The sequence below is a fragment of the Aptenodytes patagonicus genome, chromosome 4, assembly GCF_965638725.1.
Source record: "Aptenodytes patagonicus chromosome 4, bAptPat1.pri.cur, whole genome shotgun sequence".
NCBI lineage: Eukaryota > Metazoa > Chordata > Aves > Sphenisciformes > Spheniscidae > Aptenodytes > Aptenodytes patagonicus.
Window position 1 is genome coordinate 31,629,603 of NC_134952.1, and position 27,617 is coordinate 31,657,219.

General features: G+C 43.6%; 1 protein-coding gene across 1 annotated transcript in view; it reads right to left on the reverse strand.

Annotated features, from left to right (window-relative positions):
• Window positions 1-260: 260 nt before the first annotated feature.
• Window positions 261-27,617, reverse strand: part of KDR (kinase insert domain receptor) — a 33,636-nt gene continuing 6,279 nt past the window's right edge. Inside the window, exons 7-30 of the mRNA XM_076336267.1 lie at window positions 27,387-27,555; window positions 25,888-25,999; window positions 25,631-25,794; window positions 24,636-24,792; window positions 23,409-23,529; window positions 22,705-22,813; window positions 21,615-21,959; window positions 20,548-20,694; window positions 20,264-20,395; window positions 18,481-18,587; window positions 17,952-18,087; window positions 17,585-17,689; window positions 16,238-16,351; window positions 14,916-15,004; window positions 13,051-13,207; window positions 11,468-11,568; window positions 9,996-10,118; window positions 9,748-9,859; window positions 9,255-9,354; window positions 9,033-9,138; window positions 7,010-7,161; window positions 2,868-2,964; window positions 2,689-2,777; window positions 261-1,820 (exon numbers count right to left, since the gene is read on the reverse strand). Of these exons, the coding sequence (XP_076192382.1) occupies window positions 1,601-1,820; window positions 2,689-2,777; window positions 2,868-2,964; window positions 7,010-7,161; window positions 9,033-9,138; window positions 9,255-9,354; window positions 9,748-9,859; window positions 9,996-10,118; window positions 11,468-11,568; window positions 13,051-13,207; window positions 14,916-15,004; window positions 16,238-16,351; window positions 17,585-17,689; window positions 17,952-18,087; window positions 18,481-18,587; window positions 20,264-20,395; window positions 20,548-20,694; window positions 21,615-21,959; window positions 22,705-22,813; window positions 23,409-23,529; window positions 24,636-24,792; window positions 25,631-25,794; window positions 25,888-25,999; window positions 27,387-27,555 (3,264 nt within the window). The 3' untranslated portion in view covers window positions 261-1,600. The remainder of the gene's footprint in view (window positions 1,821-2,688; window positions 2,778-2,867; window positions 2,965-7,009; window positions 7,162-9,032; window positions 9,139-9,254; window positions 9,355-9,747; window positions 9,860-9,995; window positions 10,119-11,467; window positions 11,569-13,050; window positions 13,208-14,915; window positions 15,005-16,237; window positions 16,352-17,584; window positions 17,690-17,951; window positions 18,088-18,480; window positions 18,588-20,263; window positions 20,396-20,547; window positions 20,695-21,614; window positions 21,960-22,704; window positions 22,814-23,408; window positions 23,530-24,635; window positions 24,793-25,630; window positions 25,795-25,887; window positions 26,000-27,386; window positions 27,556-27,617) is intronic.

A 27,617-nucleotide genomic window follows, 5' to 3' on the forward strand; every position in this document is an offset into this window, starting at 1 on the left:
TCATAAACCCATACAATGGTATAAATAACTAGATTCGTTAATTGGCACTTGAAATAAGTAGCACTTGATAAACTTCCCTGCCAATAGACAGGATATAAGAAAATACATGCAAGAAAAGCAAACAGATCTACTTATAGTCCCCATCTCTAAATTTCCAGTCCCTTTTAATAAAGTGAAAAGTTTTAGCTATTAAAAATTTTGTGACCCTTGTAATGCTACAGACCCCTGATACAAAATGTGAACAGTACAATATCCATTATATAATATATATTTATATTTTAATATATTACATTTATTTCTACATAAAGAGGCTATAAATACTGTATATGCCTTATATTCATGGTTCCCAGCATTTGACATTATAGTAAGTACAAACAAACAAAAAAACATTATAAAAATACAAAAAAGGACTCAGTAGAAATAGCTTTACATTTTAAAATCTTGTAGCCTGCATTGTGTCTATCAATAGAGCTCTGGGACTACAAGAGCACAGGTAAGAAGTTGTCCAACAATTAGTCACAATCTCACCACTCGGAGAAGATCAGAGCTGCCATGAAACCAGTCACGGATTCCCAAGACTACATAAACCAAGATCTCTGCCGGTGCAAACAGACTTGGAGTTTGCAAAGTGAAGGAGTCAGACCTACATCTGAGGGAGCGGGGATGAGATGAGAAGGTAGGATGCCCTTAGGATACCCCATCAGGACCACAGGGCTCCCTACAGTCCTAAGGTAGATTACATTGCCCTTTCTACCTGTTGCAGAGGCTGCCCCAGCGGCGATTCAAAGTGGGGGGCATTTTCTGCGGCTGTTTCAGGCTAGCTCAGAAGGTAGGTGCCTGGCACGGACCAAGGGTGCCTCTGAGGCCACCCCCAGACATGAAGCATGCCCCCAGCACCCCTGTCCCACCACTTGGCTCGGCGCTCTGCCTCCTCCCTACTAACCAACCTCACCGGGCAAGCCTTCCAAGGAAATGCAGCTCATGAGGTCTGGTACAGCAACTTTTTTTCTCCGCCAAGGACAGAGACCATTGCCCCCACCTATATTTAGCCCAGCCTATGTTTAGTCTCAGGCCGTTGGTGAGTGCCAGAGCCTTGAGCTGGAGGTTCCTTTTTTTGTTTGTGGAGGTGCAAGCAAGGGATAACTCTGAGAAACAAGAAGCCAGTGCCGTGCTGTTTCCTTCCTGGAGTCCAGCCGCAAGGGGAAAAACAAGAAAAAAAAAAAGAGCAGGGCTGGGTCATTATTTCGTACAACTAGAAACTGTTAAGTTGAATGCTGTGCTGCTGCCTGCATCGGGCAGACACTCGACATGTCACCGGGGTCCCAAAGGCCACCACACTGCCTCTGCCATCGGGTTGGCACAGCACCCACACACCACAGGCGGGGCTTTGCGCTCTCAGCCGCCAGCGTCTCTCGAGGAAAGCGCCCCGCAGCCTAGCACGGCGCAGTTTTGCTGCCAGATGTTTCTGCATCCTCTTCAGGAAAAATAAACGTCTTTTCTTAGTCTCACAGATGTGGTCTTTCTATAAATCAAACCTGAATACCACCAGTCCAGGCAAGGAAGGCACATCCCGGGGGAACGCAGAGCCGCTGGCTTTGCCCTAGAGCGGCGGGGAGGCAAGCGGCGCAGTGCCTTCGTAGGCAAGCCCGTGCGCACGGCAGAGCGGCGGCGAAGCCTCCCGGGCACACAAGAGTTCAGTCTCCTCGCTGGAGTAGACGGTGGTGTCCATGTCATCTGAGTGATACCCGGACTGGTACCCGCTCGTCTGGTTGGAGGCTTCGGACATGACGGACTCGTTACTCTTGCTGGGCACCAGCGTGCTGCGAAAAATAAGCAGAAACAGGACTGAGAGAGCTGTGGAGACTGTCTTCTGGAGGGCAGGTGGGTGATTCCTGCTGGCAGCTGATTTCCATCGCAGCAACAGCCAAAGCAAAATGGTGCACTTAGCAAAACTGGCTTCAAGCCTTTTTAAACATGCATTTGATTATAAAGAGAGACCTTTTTATACGCCCTAACTTCACTAACGCATGAAAAAGATAATTAATTTTATGACAATAAAAGGAGTTAGATTGCGACCGCAGATGAAATGGAGAGAAAACTTTGAGACGCTTCACACATTTCAGCTGTGGTGCAATCGTAACTGCAGTATATCTTTGTTTGCTCTGAAATTGTCCTGGAAAAAGTAATTCCTGAGAAGCTCTCAGAGAGCATACGTGAGGTTTCAGCTCCGTGAACGCCACTGTGCTTCCTGTGAACTGCACAATGAAACCCCTGTACAATGCTCTGAAAATACACCCAGGTACATCCTGAAAACTCAAGAGTCAGCTTTAGAAAAAAAGAAAGAAAAAGAAAAAAAAAAGAGCGCTTTGTCATTGCAGACAGGCCCTCACAAATACACCCAATTGTGTGCACCAGCTCAGCTCCTTCTAGGGGTGGTTGATGCTTTTGCAGCTGATAAATACAAGTCCTTTCTGCGGTGCTGGCTGATGCTTCCAACAGCTGCATTACCTCTCGTCTCCTGGTACCAAATGTGGATGACCAGGCATACAGTGCACAATTTTTCTTTGTGTTTTTAAAAATACAGTAAGAAGAGATTTTGTGTTCTAAAAAATTTTACAAACCAATCAGTCTTCTGACATACTGCAAGCAAAAGGTCATATTCAATCCTACATGCAGCCTGAGCCTTACCTAAAGGGTATTTTCACTTGTTTATCACTCTCTTCTAATGTCTTCAGCTCTTCAGATGCAAGAACCATCCCACTATCTGTCTGGTTTTCCTGCAAAGGTGTTAGAAATGCATTAAATGGAAAGGGACAAAAAAAGACATCAACAGAAGGAAGAAACATACAAACAACAGACAAACTCACCTCATGAACAACTTTTACAGTGGTTACCAATGGGACATCTTCAAATGTTTTCACACTCACAGGGCGGCTTTTTCTTTTGCTACCTTGTCGGTACTGACTGAAAAGAAAACAAAACAAAACAAGTTTTGCGTCCACTCTCCACAACTTGGCTGCAAACAGCACAATGATATCAGAATCCTTTTATCTCTCCACAGAGAAGTTAATCCTTTTGTCAAAACATATTATGCAAACCTCAAAATATCCATTTATTGAAAAGGACGAGCAGCCTAGAAAGTGGCATGTTTCTGACCTTCTGCTCCTGACAACCTTGATCTCTGAGCAAATTCTAAGAACTGGCTTTGAGAAAACAGCTCCTTTCCTCAGTTACACTGGAGGGCTTCACTTCCTGCGAGCTTCACTTAGAAGTATAATAAACAGAGGAGCCTGGAGCACAGACATGTGTCTCTTCCTTTGGACTGCACTTCTGAGACCCCGGCCTGGACCTAGGACAACAACAGCAGACTCAGCAGACTGCCGCCCTTAAACCATGGGGATCAGGACAGGGAGTACTACATCTCTTGAAGGCTCTTCTCCAAAAGAAGCCCTCTGGTCAGGACGACATCCATAAAAAATATTGGACAAAAAAATAAAATTGACTTTCATGGAGGTACTAATACAGCAAACAAAACAGCTATCCTCAGCTTTTTGTCTAAGTGGATATGGAATAAAATGGATGTTGTCCCTGCTAAACAGGACCAATTTATGTTCCTAACAGCTAATGAAGAAAAAGTCATGGAGTTAGAAGAGAAGCCTGCATCCACTTGAAGTGCAAAGCTGGAGGCAATTAAGAGCATCATTCATCCCATTTCCCAGCTTTGAGTCTAGCTATGCTGAGTCCTGCCTGTCTCCCACAGACATTTATTTAAACTGGTGGGGGTTTTACAAGTTCCCTGTGTAACTTGCTCAGGTGCTCAATCACACTTTAGAATGTTTTTCAAATATTAAGCCCAAGTATTTGCTGCAAATAAAGTTTGTCCTATTGTTGGGGACACAGAATAATTAATTAGCATCCTCTTTTGAGCAACTTTTCATATACTGAAAACTGTTACTATGTTCCCTCTCCATTTTCTCTTCCTAGACTTTCTTTCAAGATCTCTGCACTGACCATGTCTTCTGCTCCTGTTACTCTGCAATGGTATTGTCCTGGTTTCAGCAGGGATAGAGTTAATTTCCTTCCTAGTAGCTGGTACAGTGCTGTGTTGTGGATTTAGGGTGAGAACAGTGTTGATAACACACCGATGTTTTAGTTGTTGCTAGGTAGTGTTTACACTAGTCAAGGACCTTTCAGCTTCCCATGTTCTACCGACTGAGAAGGCTGGGCGTGCACAAGAAGCTGGGAGAGGGCACAGCCAGGACAGCTGACCCCAACTGGCCAAAGGGATATTCCATACCATATGACGTCATGCTCAGCATATAAAGCTGGGGAAAGAAGAAGGAAGGGGGGGACGTTTGGAGTGATGGCGTTTGTCTTCCCAAGTAACCGTTACGCGTGATGGAGCCCTGCTTTCCTGGGGATGGCTGAACACCTGCCTGCCCATGGGAAGTAGTGAATGAATTCCTTGTTTTGCTTTGCTTGCATGCGTGGCTTTTGCTTTACCTATTAAACTGTCTTTATCTCAACCCATGAGTTTTCTCACTTTTACCCTTCCGATTCTCTCCCTCATCCCACTGGGGGGGAGCGAGCGAGCGGCTGCGTGGTGCTCAGTTGCCGACTGAGGTTAAACCACGACAGTCATCTAACCCACCTCCCACCCAACCCTGCCAGGACCAAAAACACCTAATGGACAATCTAGTCCACTTACTCTCCTGGACAATCTGACCTCGAATGATGAGAAGTTCATTCCACAACTTGCCTTCTTAGTCTGAAAGCTCCTTGTGTGCTTGCATTTAATTGTCCACACAGGCACAGAACTGCATGGCCAGGACTATGGTTACCAGGGTGGTGAGAACTGGGAATCCCAGCCTCTTGATCTGAACGACCTCCCAGGTACGGGAGTCCTGCCTCTGCTCAGCCCAGACAAGAGTCAGCCTACATTGGCTACAATGAATGAGATCCTCCTGGTTAAGCCAAACAGGACCAGAAATAGTGTGCAGGCAGAGAGGGGCCACATGTGGAGTCTGACTCCTGCCCGGTGGCAGTGAGGGCTCAGCTGACGTCCTGACAGTATTTCCTGACACGTGTTTGCATTTTGTAATAGATTGTCCCATAAAAAAAGGGCCAAAAATGCCCTACAGAAAATCAAAATCCCTCTTCCCTGCTATCCACCAAACCAATTATTCTCTCAAAGAAAAGGAAACTTGGATTGGGTTGCCTTGATTTTTTCTTGACAGATTCATGGTTGCCATTTTTAGTTACTTCATTTCCCTGTAGGCATTTACCATTATTTATCTGATCGTTTATTCCAGGATCATTCCTAGGATTCAAGTTAACCTGATTTCAGGGTTACTCCTTTTCTGTTTTTTCTAAAAACAGGCATTATCTTTACACTTTCTTAAATCTTCTTTACCTCACCTGACTGTTCTTAATGACAATCTTTCAAGGTTCAGAAATTGCGTATCTATTTCCTAAGCCAAATACGGCAGATGTTAGGAGGTCCTGCTGATTTTAATTTACCTCAGCAATCTAAATATTCTTTAATATTCTCTGTGTTTTCCCTGGGCTTCCTTCTCCTCCTCCAGCTTTGATTTAGAGATTGTATTTATCAGCCTCTCCTCATAGTTAGTACTTTTGTGAAGATTGAAAAAGACATTAGTGAACAGATCAATCTTTTCCACTACGTGTATAGCAAGGTCCATGCCTACAAAATCATTTTCAGCTACCAGAACAGAAGAATAAAGCCCAAAAACATGTCTGAAGCTCCCCACTTTGCCTCTCCTAGCATGGTTTCCACAAGTGCTTTCTCACAAACCCTGTCACGCTGTAAGACAAGAGGAAAGAGGTTCAAAGTCTCTTTAAAAGCTTGATGGAGAGGTTTTACTTCTGTTCATAACAGGAAGTGGGGACTGGGGAAAGCCATATAGGAAGTATTGGAACTGAAAAATTAGAAGTTAAATCATGCTTTTGTGTCTTTAAAGTATTTATATTTTGGACTGCCCCACTACTAAAACATGGGGTTGAGAGTTCAGCTCTAGGACCATAAGTTCAACTGAAGTGCAAAATGCACTGTGCCTACCTAGTCTTTTTCAGGACCGCATAAAAATGTGATCCTGCAGTACTCAAAATCATTGGGAACTTTGTTTGTCTTTGGTGGATATAATACAAGCAGTGAGGGAGAGGGCTCCACTTTGTGGAAACCATGTGAAAACTGCCAGCAGAGTCCATCTCTGCTGTGATGGTTGGATCCACCTCCTATCCTTCTCCTTCTTCTGAGATTGCAGCAAGCACCCCAGGACTCCCAGCATCCAAGCAGCTGAATTCGACCTTAGGCAGTGCTGAATGAGAAAATATCTTTCTCCTTTACAACCTGTGCTTGAGGTCCTCACAATGTCCAACATAAGCCCTCCTTAACGGCATTACTACAAACTCTTTACTGAGGGAGTCACCTCTGCCACAATACCCAACAGCGTATACCACTATTGGTCCATCGTGGATGCCCCAGCAGCCCACCAGCAGCAAGCAGTAGACAAAATCCAGTGGCGACACTGTTTAGGTCGCATTCCCCTTGGCTATCAATTCATGACCTATTTACCAACAATTCACTTTAGCAGGGGAAATGCCAGGGAGATTATTAATGAGAGATCTATTACCATTAATATTTTAGGGAGCTGCAATACAAGGGTGTGAACACAACTGAACTGCATCGGTAAAACTTTGTATTTGTTCTGGTTCTTAAAAACTAAATAACAAACAGTCTTGCAGTTTTTTGAATGAGAACACCAAATCTTGAAAGGGTAGCAAAAAAAAAAAAAAAAAGATTCCCTAGCATTTGGGGAGGTAAGAAACTCGTTTTTGCCTGCAAAAACTCTACAGATTCATTCTTATCCCTACGGAGGAAGTTAAATATGGACCAGGCAGCTGAAGTCTCTTCCTTTCATTTTCCCTGCCCCCAGCATGAACAAAACCTGCCCAGAGGCCCCAGTAGGATGTCCACCATATAAAATACCTAATTCCTGCTGTGTTGTCATAATGGAATTTAGGATCACAGACTTCCTCTTCCTCCCTACAGGAAGCAGGTGAAGTTGGGAGAGAGAGACCCGAATCCTCTTCCATATTCAGCGATACTGACAAAGGAAGGACAACGTAGTCTTTACCATCCTGTAGAATTCAGTGAAAAAATACAAAAATTAAATAAGGCTACAGAGATACACAGACATAAACAGCCTCACACGCATACGTGGAGAATGCAGCAGAGCTACCTTGGTTGTTTTATTAAACTATGAGCATTATACCACCCTCGCAGGAGCAGCTTCATTAAAAGAGGGAAACTTAGTAAGAGTCACTGCCAAGTAGTTTTCAATTAAAAAAGAGATTTATACATGACATACTGTAACATAATGCGTAAACTGATCTTTTTCTTGATGTCTTTGAGATAAAAAATTTAAATTTTAGTAATGTTTGAATTGCAATGACACAAAGAACATGACCCTGAGAGAAAAAAATAACCTTAAACTGAAAGAGAGATTGAGTTGGACTACAGCATATGAATCATAAAGCCTAAATTAAGTATAAGAAGTAAATGAAAAAAAGAATGAAATGGAGATAGCAAAAAAGGAAGTTTTCTATCAATACTTTGGCATCTAACGATGTGAATCACACCAATAACATTTTCAAAAATTTATTCCACTTGTTTACGTTTCTGCTTTAACGTATGAAGAGAAAAAATGGATTATGCATCCTTCAGGACTGCATACTTATTTACAGTCCCATAAGAAATCATTTTGTAGATTCACCCTTTCCTCTAATTTTTTTGCATTTATCCCTTTTGGACTACAGTATGACACATGTGTAATTAGCTATTAGTTATCAGACAGTAAATCATTTTTGTCTTTTGTAGTCACAGTATACTACAGTTTATGACAAGAGAGTCTAAATCATTAGTAATCCAACCATATTAGGTTATGGGCAAATATACATATAGTATGTTCTGAACATACAACAAAACACATTTTTTACTTTGAAGGTGACCGAGCACTGGCACAGGTTGCCCAAAGAGGCTGTGGAGTCTCCATCCTTGGAGATATTAAAAAACCAGGTGGACATGGTCCTGGGCAACCGGCTCTAGGTGCTGCTGCAGGGGGACCTCCAAAGGTCCCTTCCAACCTCAGCCAGTCTATGATTTCGTGATACATAAGATGCAAGCTGCTCTGTAGGAAAGTGAACAAATTCTATCCTTTCTGAGTTTTGGTACGCACAGAAGATATGATACTTTGGAAGGACAGGTATTTCCCGTCACTACCAATAGGTTGGAAAGGGAGAACTAGTCTAATAGGAGAGCACGTGGCAAAATCCAGCCTCCTTCATCCAAGTGCTCACATCTGTTGCCCTGGCCTCGTCCACATTTGTGGTGCATGAAGAGGGAGACACAAGATGGGTAACCCAGGAGGGAGGGAGGCCCGTGTACCGCACCTGGAAGCAGTGGGCTCTCTTACCACAATGCCTGTACATGGGACAAGTCTTAATACACTTATCCGCATGGAGCTGCTGACAGGCAGTGAAATGCCTGTATCCTTGTCTTCCAGAAGAGTCATTAAAAACACTGCATCCCACATCCTCACATATGCTAAGATATCTATCTTTGGCACAGTAAGGTCAACAGGAGCTACCTGCCAAAATGCCTCTGCAGTACGCAGGGAAATCGGCAGCAGAGCAGGGAATTGAGCCTGTGCCAACAACTCCTCAGCAAGACAGCTAAGTAACCACAGCGGTGGTGTCATGGGAAGCCCTTGCTGGCAGGGCAAGGTGGCTTTTGGTTATGGCAACAGACCTCTGCGATCTTTCCCCCCCCAGGTCATTCTTCTCTGCCAGTTGCCCCAGCTGCCGGTCAGTAACAGGGGCACTGGAGGAAGAAGCCCATGCTCCCCGACGACTCCAGCGGACAGTACCCGGCCATGGGATTTGGTGGTGGCTGGCGGGACAGGCAGGGTTCAGCTGGTGGTTTTAGCAACCAGGGAATACATTTCAAGTACCTGACGGACGTTGGCTTGCAGTAAATTCCCCAGGTGCTCCACCAGCTCTGAAAAAGTTGGTCTCTGCTTAGGATCTCCATGCCAGCAATCCAGCATTGTTTGGTACCTAGAAGGACAAAGACCATTAAAATATCACCATAAAGAAAACAGCACCTATTGCTTACTCAACCACCTGCTATTATTGTAAGGTAAATGTGGGCAGCTGGAAGAACAGTTTCTCACATTTCTGGTGTTGTATAGTCTGGTGCTCTCATTCTTGTTCCTTCTTTCAGTCTTCTGCAAAATTCCTCGTCAATTTTCACTCCAGGGTATGGCGATGCACCTAAAATGAGAGCAACAGTAATTTTAATGCGTTAGACTCTTAAATTCTGGGATTAATTTTCAAACAAATAATTCGCTACGGCCTGAGTTAATAAGGTAATTCAGTATATTTGGATGTGCAAACAATTTGTATTTATGATGGCAACAGCAACTGATTAAGTAAATGAGGCACATAATCACATACTGAAATTGTATGAAGAAGCATTTCAAGTCCATGTTCCTACATTTGCATTTTTAAGGAAATTTGAGTATTTTATTTTGATGGAGAAAATAAACAGGAAATTTTCAAGAAGTGAAAAAAAACGCTAAAGAGGATCCAAGAACACTTTGACTGTTTTCTTCAGACTCTATTGTTTAAAATTTAAGATGGCCTAGTAAAATTAAAGTGACTCACCTAATGAAAATATTTCCCACAGCAGAACTCCAAAGGACCATACATCACTCTGAATGGTATATACTCTATCAAAAATGGTTTCTGGTGCCATCCATTTTAGGGGTAGTCTGGCCTGAAAGCATTTCCGTAAACAAAAAAGTATCACAGTTTAGCAAAACACTGAGTTTCCACAAACCCATTTAAGCTGAAAAAAAAAGGAGTCCTAACTTCGTATTAATTGTCTCTCAAATAGAGAATCCGAAACTTACATCTCCTTTCCTGACATAATCTGGGTCTTTGTAGATGTCTCGAGCCAAGCCAAAATCGCAGATTTTAACCACGTTATTGTCTGACAAGAGGATATTACGAGCAGCCAGGTCCCTGTGGATGCACTGCAAAGAGAAGTAAACAACTTCATACGCTGCCTGTCGTCACAGCTCTGTCCACGGGGCTGATCTCTTTCACATATGTGCTCTCCTACCCTCAAAGGCCAGATACTTCTTAAAACCTTTTAAGAAAAAGAAACCTCAGCATCAACAGTTACTGATTTTAAGTGCTTTTTTGATGGTCACAACTGATTTGGCTCAGGGAGACTTGTGTTCCCAAGTCCAAACATACATCTGTTTATCCATTATGCAGAGAGGGCCTTTGAAGTTAGCTAATTAATTATCCTAAGAAGCTGACACAAAACAGGTTCAGATCTGATTACCTTTAGATTTACTTAGGTTCACTCAAATCTGTGAACTCCACTCTCTCCCCGAAAAACATACCACACTAAAATGACGATTTGATTCCAACACAAATTAATCTTGACTACAGACAGAAAAATTCCATGCCTTTACCTATGCAGAATGACAGCTTAGCCAACAACCCAAAGACTTCAAAGCTCAGGCCTCAATAGCTTGAAGTAAAAAAGCCAGGCTCTGAAAGTGGCTGCAGATTTGCTTCTAGTACGGCCTAGAAATACAGATCCTGGAAAGACATCCTTTTACATATACACACCAACCAGGATGTGTAAAATGTAGACAAATATATGTTTTTAGAAAAGACTCTGAAGTCTGCTCTTGAACGCTTAGCCTGCGCCCTAGAGCAGTGTTATGTTTCCTGCTTCTATTTCCTTTTCCCATTTCTAAGTACTTTTTGTTTCTACATAACTGCAGGCAATTCCTCGCTTTTGCTGGAATTTACATCCTTTGAAACATGTACTATATGTATTTAGGATCAAACCACAGAAAAGCACTTCTAGAAGGCCAAAATGCAGGTGAGGTGTTATTGACTGCGAGGGTGTCTTTGGCAAGAAACTCCCCAAGGAGTCATCCATGAAGTTTCATAGGTGAGCATCGTCTCTCCTCACACTGCCCTTGCAATCCCACTGCACAAATTACAGGCAACCTCCTCAGAGCAAACTCCTTTACTCTAGTTTAGCTCCAGTTACCAGGGATTTGTCCCTAATTCCTTTAATCATCCTCATAAGTCAGCTCCCCTCCTCCCACTACTTAATCATTCTTCTATGAATCGGTGACCCATAAACCTTATACAGATCACTAACATTTGTGTCAATAAATGCATGGGCTGTTTCACTCTGTAGTATTAATGATTTGGCTATGTCTTAGGGCAAAAAGAAAATGTTGCAGGTGACTGCTAGTCCAAAGATGAACATGCTGTTTCCTTCTATAGACCTACAGCACTATTTCCTACAGTCAAATAAATAACATGCCACTCTTCCTGAGAAGTTCCTTACTTTGCGTGAAGCCAAGAACTCCATTCCCCTCGCCACCTGGAAGCTATAACAGATGAGATCTTCCATGGTCAAAGGGTTCTTGCAAGGGTCTTCAGGACCAGCTGCAAAGAATCAGATGACAGTCAAACATGCCCTTTGTCACTGATTTCACCCATAACTGCTTCTTAGGTAAAAGTCCATCTTAACCTTATGCCACATTGAAAACCGAGCAAACCGAGCCCTTTTTTGGCTGTATAATTATCACTAACAACCCATTTTACACCAAACTAGTCCTGTGTAAAATAAACTTTGAGATGGTGGGTTATACCCCAGGCCTCCTTGCTTATTTCCAGAGTTCCCACCAGTGGAAAGGTTTGCAAAACAATCCCAAAAGAAAACAACCAAAACTCAACTCACAAGTTCCTAGGACGGGAAAGGCTCGCTGTGGTTTCAGCAGATGAATTTGGAAACTGATGAGAGGGAGGCCCCCCCTAGTCCTTATGGGGGAAGAATATGCCACAGGGAGAAAGATTTGAATTTGGCAAAAAGCCCTGCTAATTTAGGGTCGAATAAGCCTAACCTCATCCTTTAGTGACCTGGAGGAATAATGTACTGAAGTATCCAACAAAGATACCTAGGCATTTAGTTCCTGCTGAAATAAACAACTCAATGACTTTGCTCAGCTCTTGATTTTAAGAAGAAATCTACCAAGAACTACAACACTGGTGGCTAAAACCCTCATCTCAAGGCCTGCTTTAGGTCTGCATACTTCTTACAACATCCCAGCTCAGAGGGTCAGTGGTTACACCAGAGAGGTCTGAAAAGGACCAAAATGGTGTGGAAACGCATAAAGTGCATGCCTGACATTACCTATTAGGATCGCATTGAAACCACAAGATCATCCTCCCTGTTAACATACTGATGTTTTTCTTTGCATTAAGTAATTTTTAGTAGAAGTCGAGGTACAGGCAGTTGAGCTACAGCCTCCCTCCTGACCAGTCTGATCCCACCACTTACTGAAATCAGTGGTCTCTGAAACATGTTGGCAGCACTGAGCACTTTGTGCTGTCTCTGCCAAAGGAGAACCTGGCAAATGCATCACTGAAACCTCTGCAGAGGGTATGTATATTCAGGGGAGGCTTTGAATGAGCGGATAATTCGGGTTTCCTGTTCCTGACAGACCACCTGCGCAGAGGGAAGGCAAATCAACCTCTCTGCTAATAAGCAGTGAAGCAGATGGCATTTCACAATATTTAACTTCTGGGTAAACACTGAAGAAATTCAGTTAGCATCCTGGCGCATCCCTCTTGCCTTCAGAGTTTGTGCTCTGCGATTTTCCCTGAAGACACTGGGACGTTAAATAGACAGATCTCCAAAAGGCAGTGCACTAAAAACACACCCTTTTCAGGCAGGACATTACCTGGGATTGGGCTGAGGGGTGTGGGATGCTGAACTAGATGATCCATGGATTGGGAACTTTGGTTATCCAGGAAATACCCCGCACACAGTGTTGAGGGAGCTTTGGAAATCACACGGTCCCCAGTGTCCCTCATCAGCCCCCACCAATGACAGCTGTTCCAACACCAGGAGAAGACATATCCTACCATCCTCCTCTTCCACATCACTCAGAGACCGCTCTTCCACAAAGCCAGAGCTTGCTGAGCTCTGGCTGCTCGTGATGCTGTCCAACCGTCGCTTCAGGTCCACGGAGACATCACCAACATAGTTCTCCTTCCCCTGCCGAAACCTGGCACTTTTGGTCTAGAAACGTGAGGGAAGGGTGGGAGAAATCAGAAGCAGAAAGCGTACCAGAAGCTTCCTCAGGAGAGGCAATGACGCGCCCCACAGTCTGTGCCATGGGCACCACTGAAGGCAGGGAGGGCAGCCCAGCACTGGCATGACCGGCCGCTCGGCTCCAAGCCAGCTCTAGTTGGGGCACCAGGCTGGCACGGTGACAGTGCCGGCAAACCCCAACTCATGGCCACGCAGGTTCACTAGCTCGAGCACCCTCTGCCACTACACAGCATGGCTTTAGCCTGCTCCTGTGTCCTCCCAGCTGCCCCCCATCAACATATCCACATGCTTGGGAATAAATGCCCCCCTGGTGCCCACAACTTGTGAAGCACGCGTGGATGCTGCTGAACCCCCTCTCATACTCTTGAGCCTCTCCGTACTGCTACGGCTTTATCTCCCGCTGCTGCAAAGACCCTTCCGCTAAACCTCTACCTTGGCCAAAACCCTGGCAGCCCTCAAAGTCAGATTTATTTCCTTCTTCCCCTAAGCCACCAAATGCCTCTAGGGAGGTTGCCAGCCCCGAAGGCTTCCTCGACCATGTTTCCATTTTCTCCTGCTTTGGTTTGGTGACTTTTCTGCCCTGGTAGGGCTGGTTTTTTCCATTGCCAATTCCCAACCCCACCGCTTGTGTAAGCAAGGGTCAGCACCCTTGTGAAACCCTGCCTCTTCCTTCAAGGTCTCTCAGATATTTGTTTACCCTTTTCACCTCACAAGAGGATGCAGTGAGTTGCCTTTGCCAATATAAAATAGTAAACAATGACTCCAAGGATAAAGAAAAATAACCCCCTGGAAAACCGACAAGCAGTTTGAAGAAGCTCTTATCTAAACACAGCAGCTACAGGAAGACTGAAGTTCAGGTCTACCAGCATGGCAGAGCACAGCCCAGGGGCCTCCCTCCTGGCCATAGGTAAAAACGGTAGGGTCCCGAGCATGATGCTCAGTGCCGAGTACCCACAGCCATGCTCCTCATATGGCAATCTGACCCTCGGAGGGGATGGATCCTCCCAACCCTCTCCAGAAATCAGATCTCCTCGCAGAGGCAACCAGAAATGAGTTTGAAAATGCCAATCTCCATCCCCACTCTCCTTTCAAACTGGGCTGCAAAGAGGGGCTGTTGTGATGGGAACTCGCCTTTGCAAAGGACTTGGGAAGTGAAAAGCTGAACATAAACTCATGAGATACATCACTTATACAAAATGGTTAACAGCAAAAAAAATGTATAGTCTGGTTCAGCAATGAGCCAAGGGGATAGCAGAAAGGATAATCGTGTAACAGAAGATACCTATGGGTATCTGATGGATATATACACTAAGCAGAGAGTGCAGTTATTTAAGGTGGTCTGGAGCTTAACTAAGAAAGGAAAAAATTCAGGCTGATAATCAGAAAAAACTTCCTGACAGATAGGGCCAAGTGTAGAATAATCTGCCAAGGGAAATAGTGGAAGCCCAGTTCCTTTGCACATTTTAAGCTAACAATAACAAAAGAGCTACATTGCAGAGGCCAGGGGAAAGACTAGATGACCTCTGATGTCTTTGCCATCTCTCATTCCCATGAGAAGTACTAGATATTCAGCATCCCCAAGGATTGCCGCTACAGTCGGCACTAGAAACAGAAACATCGTGTGTGGAAAAAACCCACCAAATCAAACATTATGCTGTTAACCTTGACTCCTTACCTTGTACGGGACAAATTCACTCCTCTTGCTCCGAAGGTAAGCTGACAGATTTCCAAACTTGCAATATTCCACGATCACCATGAGTGGGCCTGTATAACACATAAAGCAATTCCTTAGAAAGACCATTTATATCCCACCTTACCTCACAGCATAATTTGTGGCTAGAAATACATACGTTTCAAAAAGCATTCTACTACGCAGAGGTTTTTAAAAATACCAGTAATAAAAAAAAAAATCTGTTCAAAGCAGGGAAATTATTCCTTTTCTGCTGTATAAGGAAGGGAATGAGAGCACAGCCTTTGAAAACCACAGGCCTAATTTCATATGTGAAAATGTATAGTGCTGTGCTTATACTTAAAGTCCCAATAACTGCCTATGCTAATTGACGCTGTAAGGATGCGACATACATATTTGAATGAACTTCAGTGCAATTAACCACTCATCTGCAACAAAGTACACACATGATTATCCACGCATTTTTGTGCAGGCAGTTTAAGTCCTAAAAACTTGAAACAGGAATCTCAGTTTCAGACATAGATGCCTTAATATACAGTCCAAATGGGGTATTTCATGCTCAAATTGCTTCATATAGGCATAGGCTACAATGACAAATTTCCACCCTAGGTTCCAGATACTGGCCATGTCTATTTTACTATGGAATAAATAAGGAAAGAAATATTTATGGATTATGTTTCCTTCAACTACTGCACTTCTGTCATGGAACTTTACAAATTAAATTCTGATCCCACAGTAAGCCAACAAGTCAGCTTCCCTGAAAAATTATTACTGAGTCACTTCACACTGAATTTCTTCCAAATTAGCGTGCAGTGCTGGATTTGTTAAATGAAACATCTGTCCCCCATTATAAAGTAAAATAGGTTCATCCACCCAGAGCTGGACTCCGAATTACAATCTCCCCTCCTACACACACACAGAGGCACCCACAGCCCATCCAAAGCCAGGGAGGGAAGTCACAGCTTGCAATTGCACTGTAGCTGGTGACAAGAGTAAGACCAACTTGTTACATCTGGTACTAGACTCAGACCCAAAGTCTGTTACACGTGGGGTGTCCACTATGAAAGTGGATCTGAGTGACAGAAAAGCAGCGATAGAACAACTAAGGGATGGAGCTGGATGTAGAACTCAGGGCTTCTGAGCCCTTATTCCACCTCTGGACCTGCTCACTCTTAGCAGAATTTCTTTTTTAAAAAAGAAGACAATTTCTTCCAGATATTGATTTTGAAACTCAATTTTCTATGCAGCAGAAAAAGCAGAAATAGGGTTTTCATTAGCACCTTTCCACCCACTGAAAAGTCACTCACCTCCTGGCTTTGTGCAGGCTCCAAGTAAATTGACAACATTGAGATGGTGGCCAATATGAATGAGGATCTTCAGCTCCGACATAAGTGCTCTGTGCTCACTATGGGTTGCACCCTCTGCAGAGGTAAAACAACACAGATCAGGAGCATCACAGACAGAAAGATTTTCCCCTTCTCCGCAGTCTCTTCTGTTATTTTTCCAGCCCATCTAGTGAGAAGTCTTGTTGGTTGGTAGCCTGGATCAGCTCTGCTGCAGGACATCGATGGAAGCTAGACACATGCATGACAGGGTTGGTTTTGCTCTGCTTTTAAACATTTTCCAAAAATTGCCAAGGGCAGTGGATCAGAACAGGGACACAAGCAATCCAGATTAGCAGACATCTTTTTTCCTACAGACCTTTTGAGCAGTTTGTACTCTGCCATTTGACCCTTCCAGCCAAGAAGAGCTAGAAACATTGTCCCATAGCCTTTGCTGGGGTCCACGCTAAGAGTCCAATGGATCCACGGACTGGGGGAGGTAGGGCCAGGGCCAAACATGCCTGACCCTGCAGCCTCACCAAAAGTCTGGAGATGTGGCTGGTGTCCTCATCCCACAGGGACAGAAGGGGAAGAGGAAAGAGCTGAAGCAGTGGGGAGAGAGGGGCAGAGGAGGCAGCTCTCTGCAGTCTGCCTGAGCACTAGGAAGCTGGAGGGACAGGGCTTTCTAATTTTTATTGTCATTACTGCACGCTTATCCCATTGCAACAGGTCTGCAACAGGTCTTGCCTGTGCTTGCGACTGCACACACTGTTCTGTCAGAAATCCCTCAGCTTTCCCACCCTTCCTCCAGTACACCACAGTGTGGGATACAGCCCCTGGCTACTGGGAGCCCCATTTTTCTGCCCCAGCTACGTCCTCCTCAGGAACAGTGTGTCTGGGAACCACAGCTTTCAACTGTCCTGTGGCAAATGCAAGGCACTATAATATGATTTAAAGTGAGGAGAAAGCTGTTCAAAACTATTACTCATTTCGGAGCGTGCCTAAGCCATTGTCCGAGACTTGCAGAAAGCTCCCTACCAGGCTGCATAAGGCAAAAATGGACACATGCAAATTGCTTGCAGGAGCAAGTTTATATTCTAAACCTGAGTAGATCTATAAAGCAATGGCTAAGAAACCACAGTCACATTGCTCCAATTATCGATGAGGTAAAGGCGTGTATTTTCCCTAATCGTTGCTTCATGACACCAGCTGTTAAGCTAAACTTGTATACACCATTGGAACAAACGTGATTTTTTTCTATCTACTGGTTATAGTATTGGCAATTATCCCTATATTGTGTATTCAAGGTGAAGTTTTAGTCATCATTTTTACCTTTAAGCATTTTGACTGCCACTGTTTTGCAGGTAGCAGTTTTGTCGATCCCAAACGCATCTGCTTCTATGACCTGGCCAAAAGCTCCACGCCCAAGAGGTTTACCTTGAAGTGAGAAGACAAACATACTCCAATTTATTTGCCTGGCACAGTGGGCAAAAGATGCAGAATAAACAGCAACTCACACTGAATTTATGTATCAGAAATTAACAGAGGGCTGATAATGAGAGGATGCATTATATCCTACGGGATCACAGAGCCCACCCGGGGGTGCTGCATCAGGGCAGCCCCATGGCAAGCCAGGACCTGAAACACCCCCCAGGGCTGGCTGCAGTATCACTAAATGGCTCGTGCAATGAAGACACACCTAGCTTTAGCCGGTCTCTGGGAAACTCCCACTTGCTGGCATCATACGGGAGCCGTTCGCAGTGCTCATCTATAGGGACTTCATCAGGATCCATGATGATTGACAAATAGCCAGTCTTCATGTCCCCTCCGTTGGCCTGGAAAATGGTATTAGTTGTAGTTGCACAGATTTTTTGCTGGTGATGTGCAAGCCATTTTCTCACTTTGTAGTGTTCCACTATTTCCCAGAAATGCCAGGCTACCATTTCCCTATGCCATGTCATTGTGCGATCATCGTTAATTACTTGCACTTTTTTTTTTTTTTAATAAACAAAACCAGCTGAAACATTTTTTCTCATGTGAGTGCCTGTTCAATTAAAAACAAATTTCTGTGCCCCTGGTTCCAGGCAAGAATGTTAAGGCATGGAGAGAAAAAATGTGTCTGTTGATTTAAGAACAATGGAAAGAAACAACACAAAAGGCCTCAAGTCAGCTCTCATTTGTCATGCAAGACCAGTGCTGACAGGACAGTACGAGAATTTTTTCATTACCCGCTTAACGGTCCGGAGGATGATTACAAGAAGCAACCAGAAGAACATGGCAATCACTGCAGTGCCAACAAGGATAATGAGCTCCAGATTCGTTTTCTCTTCAGCGCCTGGGAAGAAATAAATGAATATCTGAGTGATAGTTGGAAGCATATTGGTTTTGTTCATTCATTAAAGTAGAGAATGGAGGTCCTTGTTCTGAAGGTTCGTTTTAAAAGTGCAGCATGGAGCGAAGAAACGAAAGCAAAACAAAACAAAAAGCTTGGGTTTTTATGTTGGAATATTACTCTTAGTTTTGTGCTGTTTTACACACCACCCAATTTCTTAGCATCAGCTTTGTTCCAAGGACAAAGTATCTGGACCTTTGGCAAATATAAAAAAGTAAAATCTCGTATTTTAAAAAGAAATCATTGTTTTAGAATACTCAAAATTAATTACTCTTTCTCCAGAAACTGAAAAACCCTTCATATAGTAAATAAAGTGCTGTGAGAATGACCCAGAGAACAATCTCTCTCTTGTCTCTTTACATGCTTCAGCTGAGGCATGAAAAAACACGGTTCTACAAGAACACATGAAAATAAGTTCTTATTTACAACATCCCTTTTCCAGTAAAATAGACTCCAGCAGATACCACTTGAACATCTATTAATGCGCAGGAGCAGCTCTCTTCTTAAGCTCCCATTCGCCACATCACGCTCCCGTATTTCATCCCTCGCACCATACAGGTTTTCCTACACAGTAGCACACTCCATTGCATGACCCCAATGAGCTGCACGATAAATTTCTTGGAGGGAAACAGTATGTCCTACACAGATTTCCAACTTTTACAGACATGCCCCAGCCATATTTACCACATCAGCTGAAATCTACATTGATGTCAGCTGCAGATAATTTCCACCCCAAATAAACATATTGCCCAACATCTTAATATCCTAATGGGACCTATAAGAATAACAGGATACTGCTTTAATTACCTTAACGGAACAGATCGGACAATCACCCTGACTTATAAGACAGAGGTTTGTGAAGGATTCAGTGACTAAATTTTGCAAATGTACTAATATCAAGGGCAAGGAGCTGTTAGTTCAAGGCTTCTCATTGCAACTCTTGGTGGAAAGTCCATCATGGTTACAGCTACTCAGACTGCAGACTAACCTCTTGTTGGGATTTATTGTTTATTATTGCAAATTGCATTTCGGTGTGCCACAATAGGACTGGAACAAGTGAGAGACGGGTCTCACAAACGCTACTTTCAGAGCTTGGTGGACTAAGGCTGGAGTCCCCTAACCCAAAACGGCTACCTGTTCCTGTCACTGAAATGGGACGGCAATCACAACAGACTGCACAAAGTCTTCACTCTGTTTTTCTTAGATGCTGTGACAGCAATGACATAGTTTAAAAAGTTACAACTGTTAAAAAACATAGTATGACAATTATGTTACCAAGACAATAGAGATGGCCCAGGATATCTGCAGGTTTAGGTAGGCTCTGTTGTATAGGTTTGCATGTAATATAGACTGACAGAGTTTTCTTTGCAACCACAAGTAAGATAGATTCAGCTTTTGCTGAAAAGCTCTAAATGATGTTGGGGAGAAGAAAGCGTCAGCATCAACAGCTGGGATTACGATGGCTGTGACAGCACCCAATTTGAGCTCAATAGGAATGGTCAGGACTTTTCGCAAATCTCATTGTGTATTTTCAGAACTCCGATGAGGATAGCCAGTAGATTTTCTTTCTAGTGATTATAAAAATTTCATGCACAATCGGGAAAGAAGCTAACACTAACCTTCCACTGAAAAAAAAGCCACTGCTTTTCTGCATCCAAGGACGTTGCAGGCAAGGCAGGTGTATAGCCCTCCATCTTCTTTCCTTACTCGACGTATGGTTAGTGTTTTGTTTCCATCTTTCAAAACAATACCTGGAAAAAATCATGATTCTTAGTTCTGCTATTTTTATGCCACTTTGTGTTAAAAATTCAAAATGAAACTTTTCATGGTGAACATCAGCAGTGAGTCCCATGAAACAAAGTCCTTAAGTGATAGAAAATTATAGCAAAGGAGCAATCCTCACCTGAATCTTCAACAAGGGTTTCGTTATTTTTAAACCACATGATGTTTGGAGGAGGAATGCCATTTGCTGTGCATGACACTTCTATGGTTTCACCAATGTTTGTTGTTTGATTTTCCAGATTTCCTACGAGTGTAGGTGCCATGGGCTCTGTTGGTTCGAAAGTACAGCAAAATTACTGACCATTAAAGAAAACATCCATTTTTGCAGTAATAGCACATGATGACACTCTACACACTTGGCCCAGTAACAAAGTCACAAATCCTTTTATAACAACAACAGCCACAACGATCATGTTAAGATCATAGTTAAACTTCCACATGACACGAAAAAATGACAATAGCCAAGAAAATTTTAACAGTATTGATGTACCTTGCTTTAGATGGTTTAATTTGTAGCAGGCTGCTGAGGGAGGAGGGAATAGGTGAGAAATTGCTTCCCTCACATTTCTATTTCCAGGGTCATTACGAGAAGTCTGATACTGCTGGTCCATCAAACGTCCATTCAGGACAGCCCATGAACATGTGTAAATATTTTCCTGAATCTGCCTAATCAGCCTAGACATCTAGGTCCCAAAGCAAAGTCATCTGTATTTGTGTGAAAAGCTGATTGATTGCATTGCTTGCGCCTGAATACCAGCACCGCTTCGTGACAGTTTTAAATTATAGACACTACTTCAAACTCAAGAGCCAGTGACACAAAACAGTAGCATTAATGCTATGAATACACACATGGATATACAGCTAGAGTGAAAAACGTGTTTTGAAAAGTAAAATTGAGAAGTTATTGAGCTAAACCCATGCCTTATTTGTGCAAAAGCCAAACTCATCGCCTTGCACAGCACAGTGGCTCGGTCAGTGTTTCCTCACCGGTACTGATGAAATAGTAAGTCCCTGCTGCCCGGACAAGCCCCAGACCTGCATGTTACAACAAATAGTCTAAATCTATTTAACAAACTGAGTGCACCATTAAGCCAACACATGCAAGGCCTGAAGATACCAAAACCTGACACTACAGCAGTTATTTTCATACACAGCCACCCATTTTGGTTAACAGTAAGAGATCTGTACCTTGAACAGTGAGGTGCTTCACCAGGCAGTGCTGTGTTTTAGCCTTTTTGTCCTGAGCAATGCAAACATAGTCTCCTCCATCCTGGAGGGAGATGTTACGAAGGATGAGCTCTAAGGTGACATTTTCACCATTGGTATTTGAAACTGTTGCATTCAGCTTCTGGAGAGCATTGAGGTTCTTGCAAACGGGCATGGGCAGCCCTCCAAAGGGAGTCTGCGAAGCGTGAGCACTGAGTTTGTACCATGATAGCTTCTCAAAGGTGAATTTGTCTGCCGTGCATTGCAAGGACATGTTATCCTTCTCTGTGAGCTGATTCCGAGGCTGGAGATTAATTTCAAGACCCCCTGCAAGTTAAAAAAATAAAAGAAATTCCTATGAGGTTGCACATTTTGTTGCCAACAGTAACTTGAAAAAGCCATTTTACAAATATAGCCTTATCCTCATCTTGGCCAGTTGTAAATAAGGAAAGAAAACACTGAAAAATCAACCAATCATTTATGTAAAGAGTACAATCTCATTAAAAACAATACATTTAAAACGGATCAAAGAAAGGCCTGTGTAATGAATGTAGTTCCTCTTACTGTAGAAACTTCTGGCAACCTAAGATGATTCTTAGCACTATCTCGTAGTTCATTTTTAGATTTCAATTAAAATATTATTTCAGCATGTGAATATGGGGACTGATTTTCAAGAAGACAGAAGCCCTTTGCCACTGCTTTTGAAAATGTTGGTCTTAGCTTTTACAGTACATCTTTACTCATTTTGTGACACTACAATAATTTCGCTGTAGCTCTTTTAAGTAACTGCAAAAGCCCAATAGCAATCACTCTCGGGACAACAGTGCCCATTTTGCATCATTTTCACGGGACTGCCACTCCACTGATGCCAGCAGAACTAACCACTTGGCTGAAGTTAGGTGGTGACTTTAAAGGAGGCATTAGGAAAACCTTAGGAAAACCTAAATTTCTAAAGAATGAAAGGATTTGATAAAGGACAGGAATCAGACAACAACATTGAAGCACCTATCATTAGCGAAACAGACAAAATAACATTAATTTAACATGGCTGTCCTCAACAGGGTATACTTACTGGTCACATGAAAGGAGATAACTCTCTCACTTGACCCAGCTCTGTTCGTAGCCATACATCTATACAAAGCAGATACATTTGCTGCTTGAATCACGAGGGTGCTCACAGTCTACAAAAGAACAATCAAGTAATTTCATACTGTGTCAGTGCTGAAGTACGTATGTGAACCCGAACCACCTCAACAGCTCAGCAAAGTGCTCTGCAGATATCTGCACAACCCAAAATCCCTCCACAGCACAAATCCATGGCACAGCAGGAGCACAGTCGCCTTCTGACATTTACATTTTTTTCCTTAAGCCTGTAACAATCAGGCAAAAGAAAACAAGAAAAAGCAGCCTGCCAGAAGGCAGACTTCAGTATGTGTTAATAAATGCTGCACCCACGACTTCTTCTGCTCTTCAGTCTCTCCAGCTTCTCCCTATTACAGTTAATTGGCAAGATTAACTCACCTAACTTCAGACCGCTAAAAGGTAAGCACTGAAATCTAAGTTATGTTCCTCAGTGGAGACTCACTTTGGGTCAGTGTCTAAAGGACTTGAAAGTGTCTACCTCTGCCGATTGGCTTCAGTAGAAGCTTGCACAACTAGCTGCGAGTAGATCCCCATGTTTAACAAAAGGTGAAGAGAGTCTCATCTCTAGTGATGTATTTCCAGATGTGTGGACTGCTGAACAGGGCTAATCAACAGAAAAGAAAATCTGCTCACCTTTGTTTTCCCAGCAATAGTAACAACTCGGTGCTTAATTTCAACCTGATTCCCACCCTTTCTCTCCGAGATCACTTTCCATTTCCTGCATGCATACGGATTGGCTCCCGAGCGAACTTTCCTGAGATGTAAGTAGAGACACATGCATTAGATAAGATGAAAATTCACCCTTCAGAAGACTGGTTTTGTGTTCTCTTTATAATAAGCAGATATTTGCCTATGAATCAGATGCATCACTGGCCACAGCCTGCACCTGGGAGGGAAGAGTATGTTTCTGGAAACATTTCTATTAAATTGCACCTTATAAGCTTCTGAGACCTTTATGGTCTGTAAAATAAGGAACCCCCAAGCCTAAAGGTGAATTTCCTAATTAATCTGCCTGTGTCAGCTCAATCAGGATGCTTGGAGGGAAGCAGCTATTCTGGGAACAAACCTCCATTCATAAATGGATGATTCAAGTTAATTTAGTTCAAAGGAAGACAGAGAGACATAGAAATCACTGAACTCCCTTCAAGAATTTCTTGAGGACAGTAGCCATTGTGTAGGAAGCAACCAGGCACCAAAGGAAGAAACTAGTGGAAATCATTTTAAAAACAACAACAGGAAAGAAGAATGCGCTTTTTTTTTTCTGGCTTTTTTTTTTTTTAAAGGAAATCTGGGCTTATGGCAGGCCCAGATAAGGGAAACTGCGTGAATCTCAGTCAGGCACTCTCTCTATCATTCCCCAACATCAATCAGTGCACTTCCTCCGAGATACACTTTCACACAGATAAAGAGCACCGTCACACTCAGCACTTGAGCGTAAGAAAAAAAACCACCACCAAGATCCGTAATTAGCGTAAACAGCAAGTTTCCTCTGTTTGGGATGGAGCTTTGGGCCTGCATCCCACGGGGAGATCTGAGGGGAGGGCCTGCAGATAGCTGCGTTTGAAACCCTGCGCAAGGCAAGATGCCCTTCAAGAAGGCATGACGGCAACACGCAGGGGCTGCTGGCTCCTCACTGCGGGTGGCCCTTGCCTCTGCAACTCACCACTGATGATGATGACCTCAGCAGAGCCTGCCTGCAACGATCTGCCTATGAAGTACAACAATCTTTTCTTCATTGGCCATTGGGTTTGTGCTCGGTAACGAGCCTGGACAAGGGATGCACACAAAAAAACCCCTCCAACCCAAACAACCCTCAAGAGCTACATAAGCCGCAGAAGATGGCAAGGGCTTAGCACTCACTGGGGGCTGAAAGTGCACTCCTCCTCCAGCTGCCAGTGCCAGAGGATGGCGGCGGGCGGCGGGACAGCGTAGACGGTGCAGGTGAGCGCCTGCGTTGAGCCGTACTTGTAGGAGTCGACGGGGGCCAGCAGCGCATTCTCGCCGATCTGTGGGGGCACTGGAAGAGAGAGCAGCAGGTTACACCACCCGCTAACGGCTCCCCAACAGCACCATCTACACACGTTAGACCCACGGTGACTAATTCACATTGTGCTCTGCATCCGAGTGCAACGCAGAGCACCTCCAAGGAACAAGGATGTGTTGGGAAGAGGTGAACCTGCCCAACACCTTGAGGATCAGGCCCTCAAGACACAATGCTTACTATCTCCTATAAAATCTCCCTTCATTACCCCCTGGTTTAAAATGCAGCCCTCGAACTCCCACTACCACTCCCAACCGTTAAATGCATATTATTCCCCAGCTCTGATCCCACTGCATGTAGCCTTGCTGCCCTTTCCAAGGCCTGCTCTTCAAAGTATGGGGGCTAGGCTGTTTCCTGGGGAGCAGAGAAGAGGAGGAAGAGGAGAAGGAGGAGGAGGAGGAGGGTTGCACAAGGCAGAGCAGAAGAGGAGGGACAGCTGGTGTGGAGCAGGAAGGATGGGCGAGGCGGGACAGGGCCAGGATGGAGCAGGGTGGGGGAGGACTCTGGCAGCACGGCCAGCAAGGAAGGCAGGAAAAGAGCAGGATGTAGAGGCAAAGAAATAATACACAGAAAACAAAAAACACACAAAGTATCATCACAACACCACCACCAGGAGCCTGCAGCCTCTCGACCAGCACATCCTGGAGTCAGGAGAGATGGGCCACCTCTGCCCTCCCAGGGCTCAGGTTCAAGTGCTCTCCTCCTGGTCACCACCCCCGCTTAAAACTTCATAGCTCTGGGATGAACTTAATCCTAAGAACGGTAATACACCACATCCACACGTGAAAGAAAGGTACACCTGTACGCCACTTACCATTCACAAGCAGGGTAAACGTATATCTCTTCTGCATCTTGTTAGTAGGGTTTGTAAGGACAACAGTGTAATTCCCAGCATCCTTTTCAGTTGCTTCAGTGATCACTAATGTGTAGCCAAGTTTAACTGTATGATTTGCATTGATGGCTTTTCCATTTTTATACCTGAAGAAAATATAGAGCGCTTTGAATACTTCAGAGATTTACCTTGACTAAGAATAGCTCAGTTTTTTGAACACATTGTGTCCCAATTCTTACCATTTCGCCTCTGGTAGAGGATATCCTTTAAACTTGACCGGAATTTTGACTGTATCACCTAACCTTGTCTCAACCACATTCTCCATTCTCTCCAGGTGAATAAAAGGACTTTCTGCAAAAAATTAAATGAAATTGTCTTTCCACATGGACAAAAGCATAAATGGTCTCCGTTTGGGTTAGCACTTAACAGCAGATGACAAATAGAGGCCAGTCACAGGACGCCACTGGTAAAGCACAGTTGGCTCCAAACTGGAGAGAGCTGGTGGGCTCTGGACCCACCATGAAAACCCAGTCCTTTTCCTTGCACAGAGGTGTGGACCAGTTCCCCCACCAGGGAGCTCTGGAAAGCAGAGACAAGACTCAGCTCTCAGGACAGCGCGCCAACTGTCAGACCTATATACATATATAAATAAATAAATACCATAAAACTGGATTGATCTACTCATTCCAGGAAATAATAGTATTCAAAACTACAATGTGATAAAGATAGATACTTTCAGCCTCTTCTCAAGTATGTATTTGAACCATTGCAGTCACAGAATACTTTGAAATTATTTACATTACTTGTTATAAGTTATAAACTTGCCTTCAGACTAAGACAGCTATTAGCCTTTTGGCTAAGATTTAGGATGGTATCAACTTAATAGCTGGTACACTCACTATAGCACATGATCTGGTTTTGGCTCCTGAAGAGAAATAGAAATAACCCAGGAGAAAATTGAGTCTATTTTGAATCACTGTGCCAAATAATAAGTTTGAATGTTAAAAAAAAAGAAAAAGAGCCATTAATATTCAGGCCCCTGAAATCAGACCTCAGGAAAACCAGTCTCCTTGAAAATATAAAACCCTTTGTCTGACTCAGTGATTAAAAATGGGCCATTCTCATGCTGGCAGTTTTTTCCTAGAAGTAAGCCAGTGGAGCCACTGGGGCTGCGCCCAAGAGGGGCTTGAGAAAAGGCTGTAGGATGTGGCCTCGTACTTATCTATGCACTTAGCCAAAGTTGTTTCCTTTGCATCATTTCCGTATGACCAAAACTCCATTTGATTCATCTATTCATAATGTAAAAGCTGAAAGTTTTATTTTCCTAGCTTCATTCATGCCGACCCAGACTCTTGTCCCACAGAGCCATCAGAATCTAGCGGAAGTTCACCTGGAGTGAGAACAGGCAACCCTTATTCAAAGTCATCTACACAAATGCAGCTTTACAGGACCTCAAGGAGGTCAACACAGAAGAGGACCAGAGGCTTACCTCAGTTTATTTACTGCCCATTTTCCTACGGGATTCTACAGCTTTCAGTAACATACAGGGTCCTTTAAAATCTTATCATCAGCTAAGCTTGTGGTATAAAAATAATCCTATAGTGGGTGCAAGAGAAATACTGTAGCTGCAGTTTGGTTCATTTCTGTCATTTGATTCATCACCGAGTTGCCTTCTGCATCCCAGTAATTAATCCCAAATCTGAAGCAATCAACAAAACTGAAGTGGAAGATGCCATACCATGGATAATGAAGTAACTGCTGTTTTTCATGTTCATACGGCCACTGGATGCTGCGCAAGTATATCGACCTTTGTCACTTAAGGACACACTGTCGATGGTAAGAGTGCTTACAAACTTCTTTACTTCTCCCGCAGTGGTTTTTAAATCCCTTATGGTTGCACGTTTTTCCTGTAATAGGTAAAAGACAGAGGTGTTTGGGAATTTTATTGTTATTCCTCTTTGCACATCTG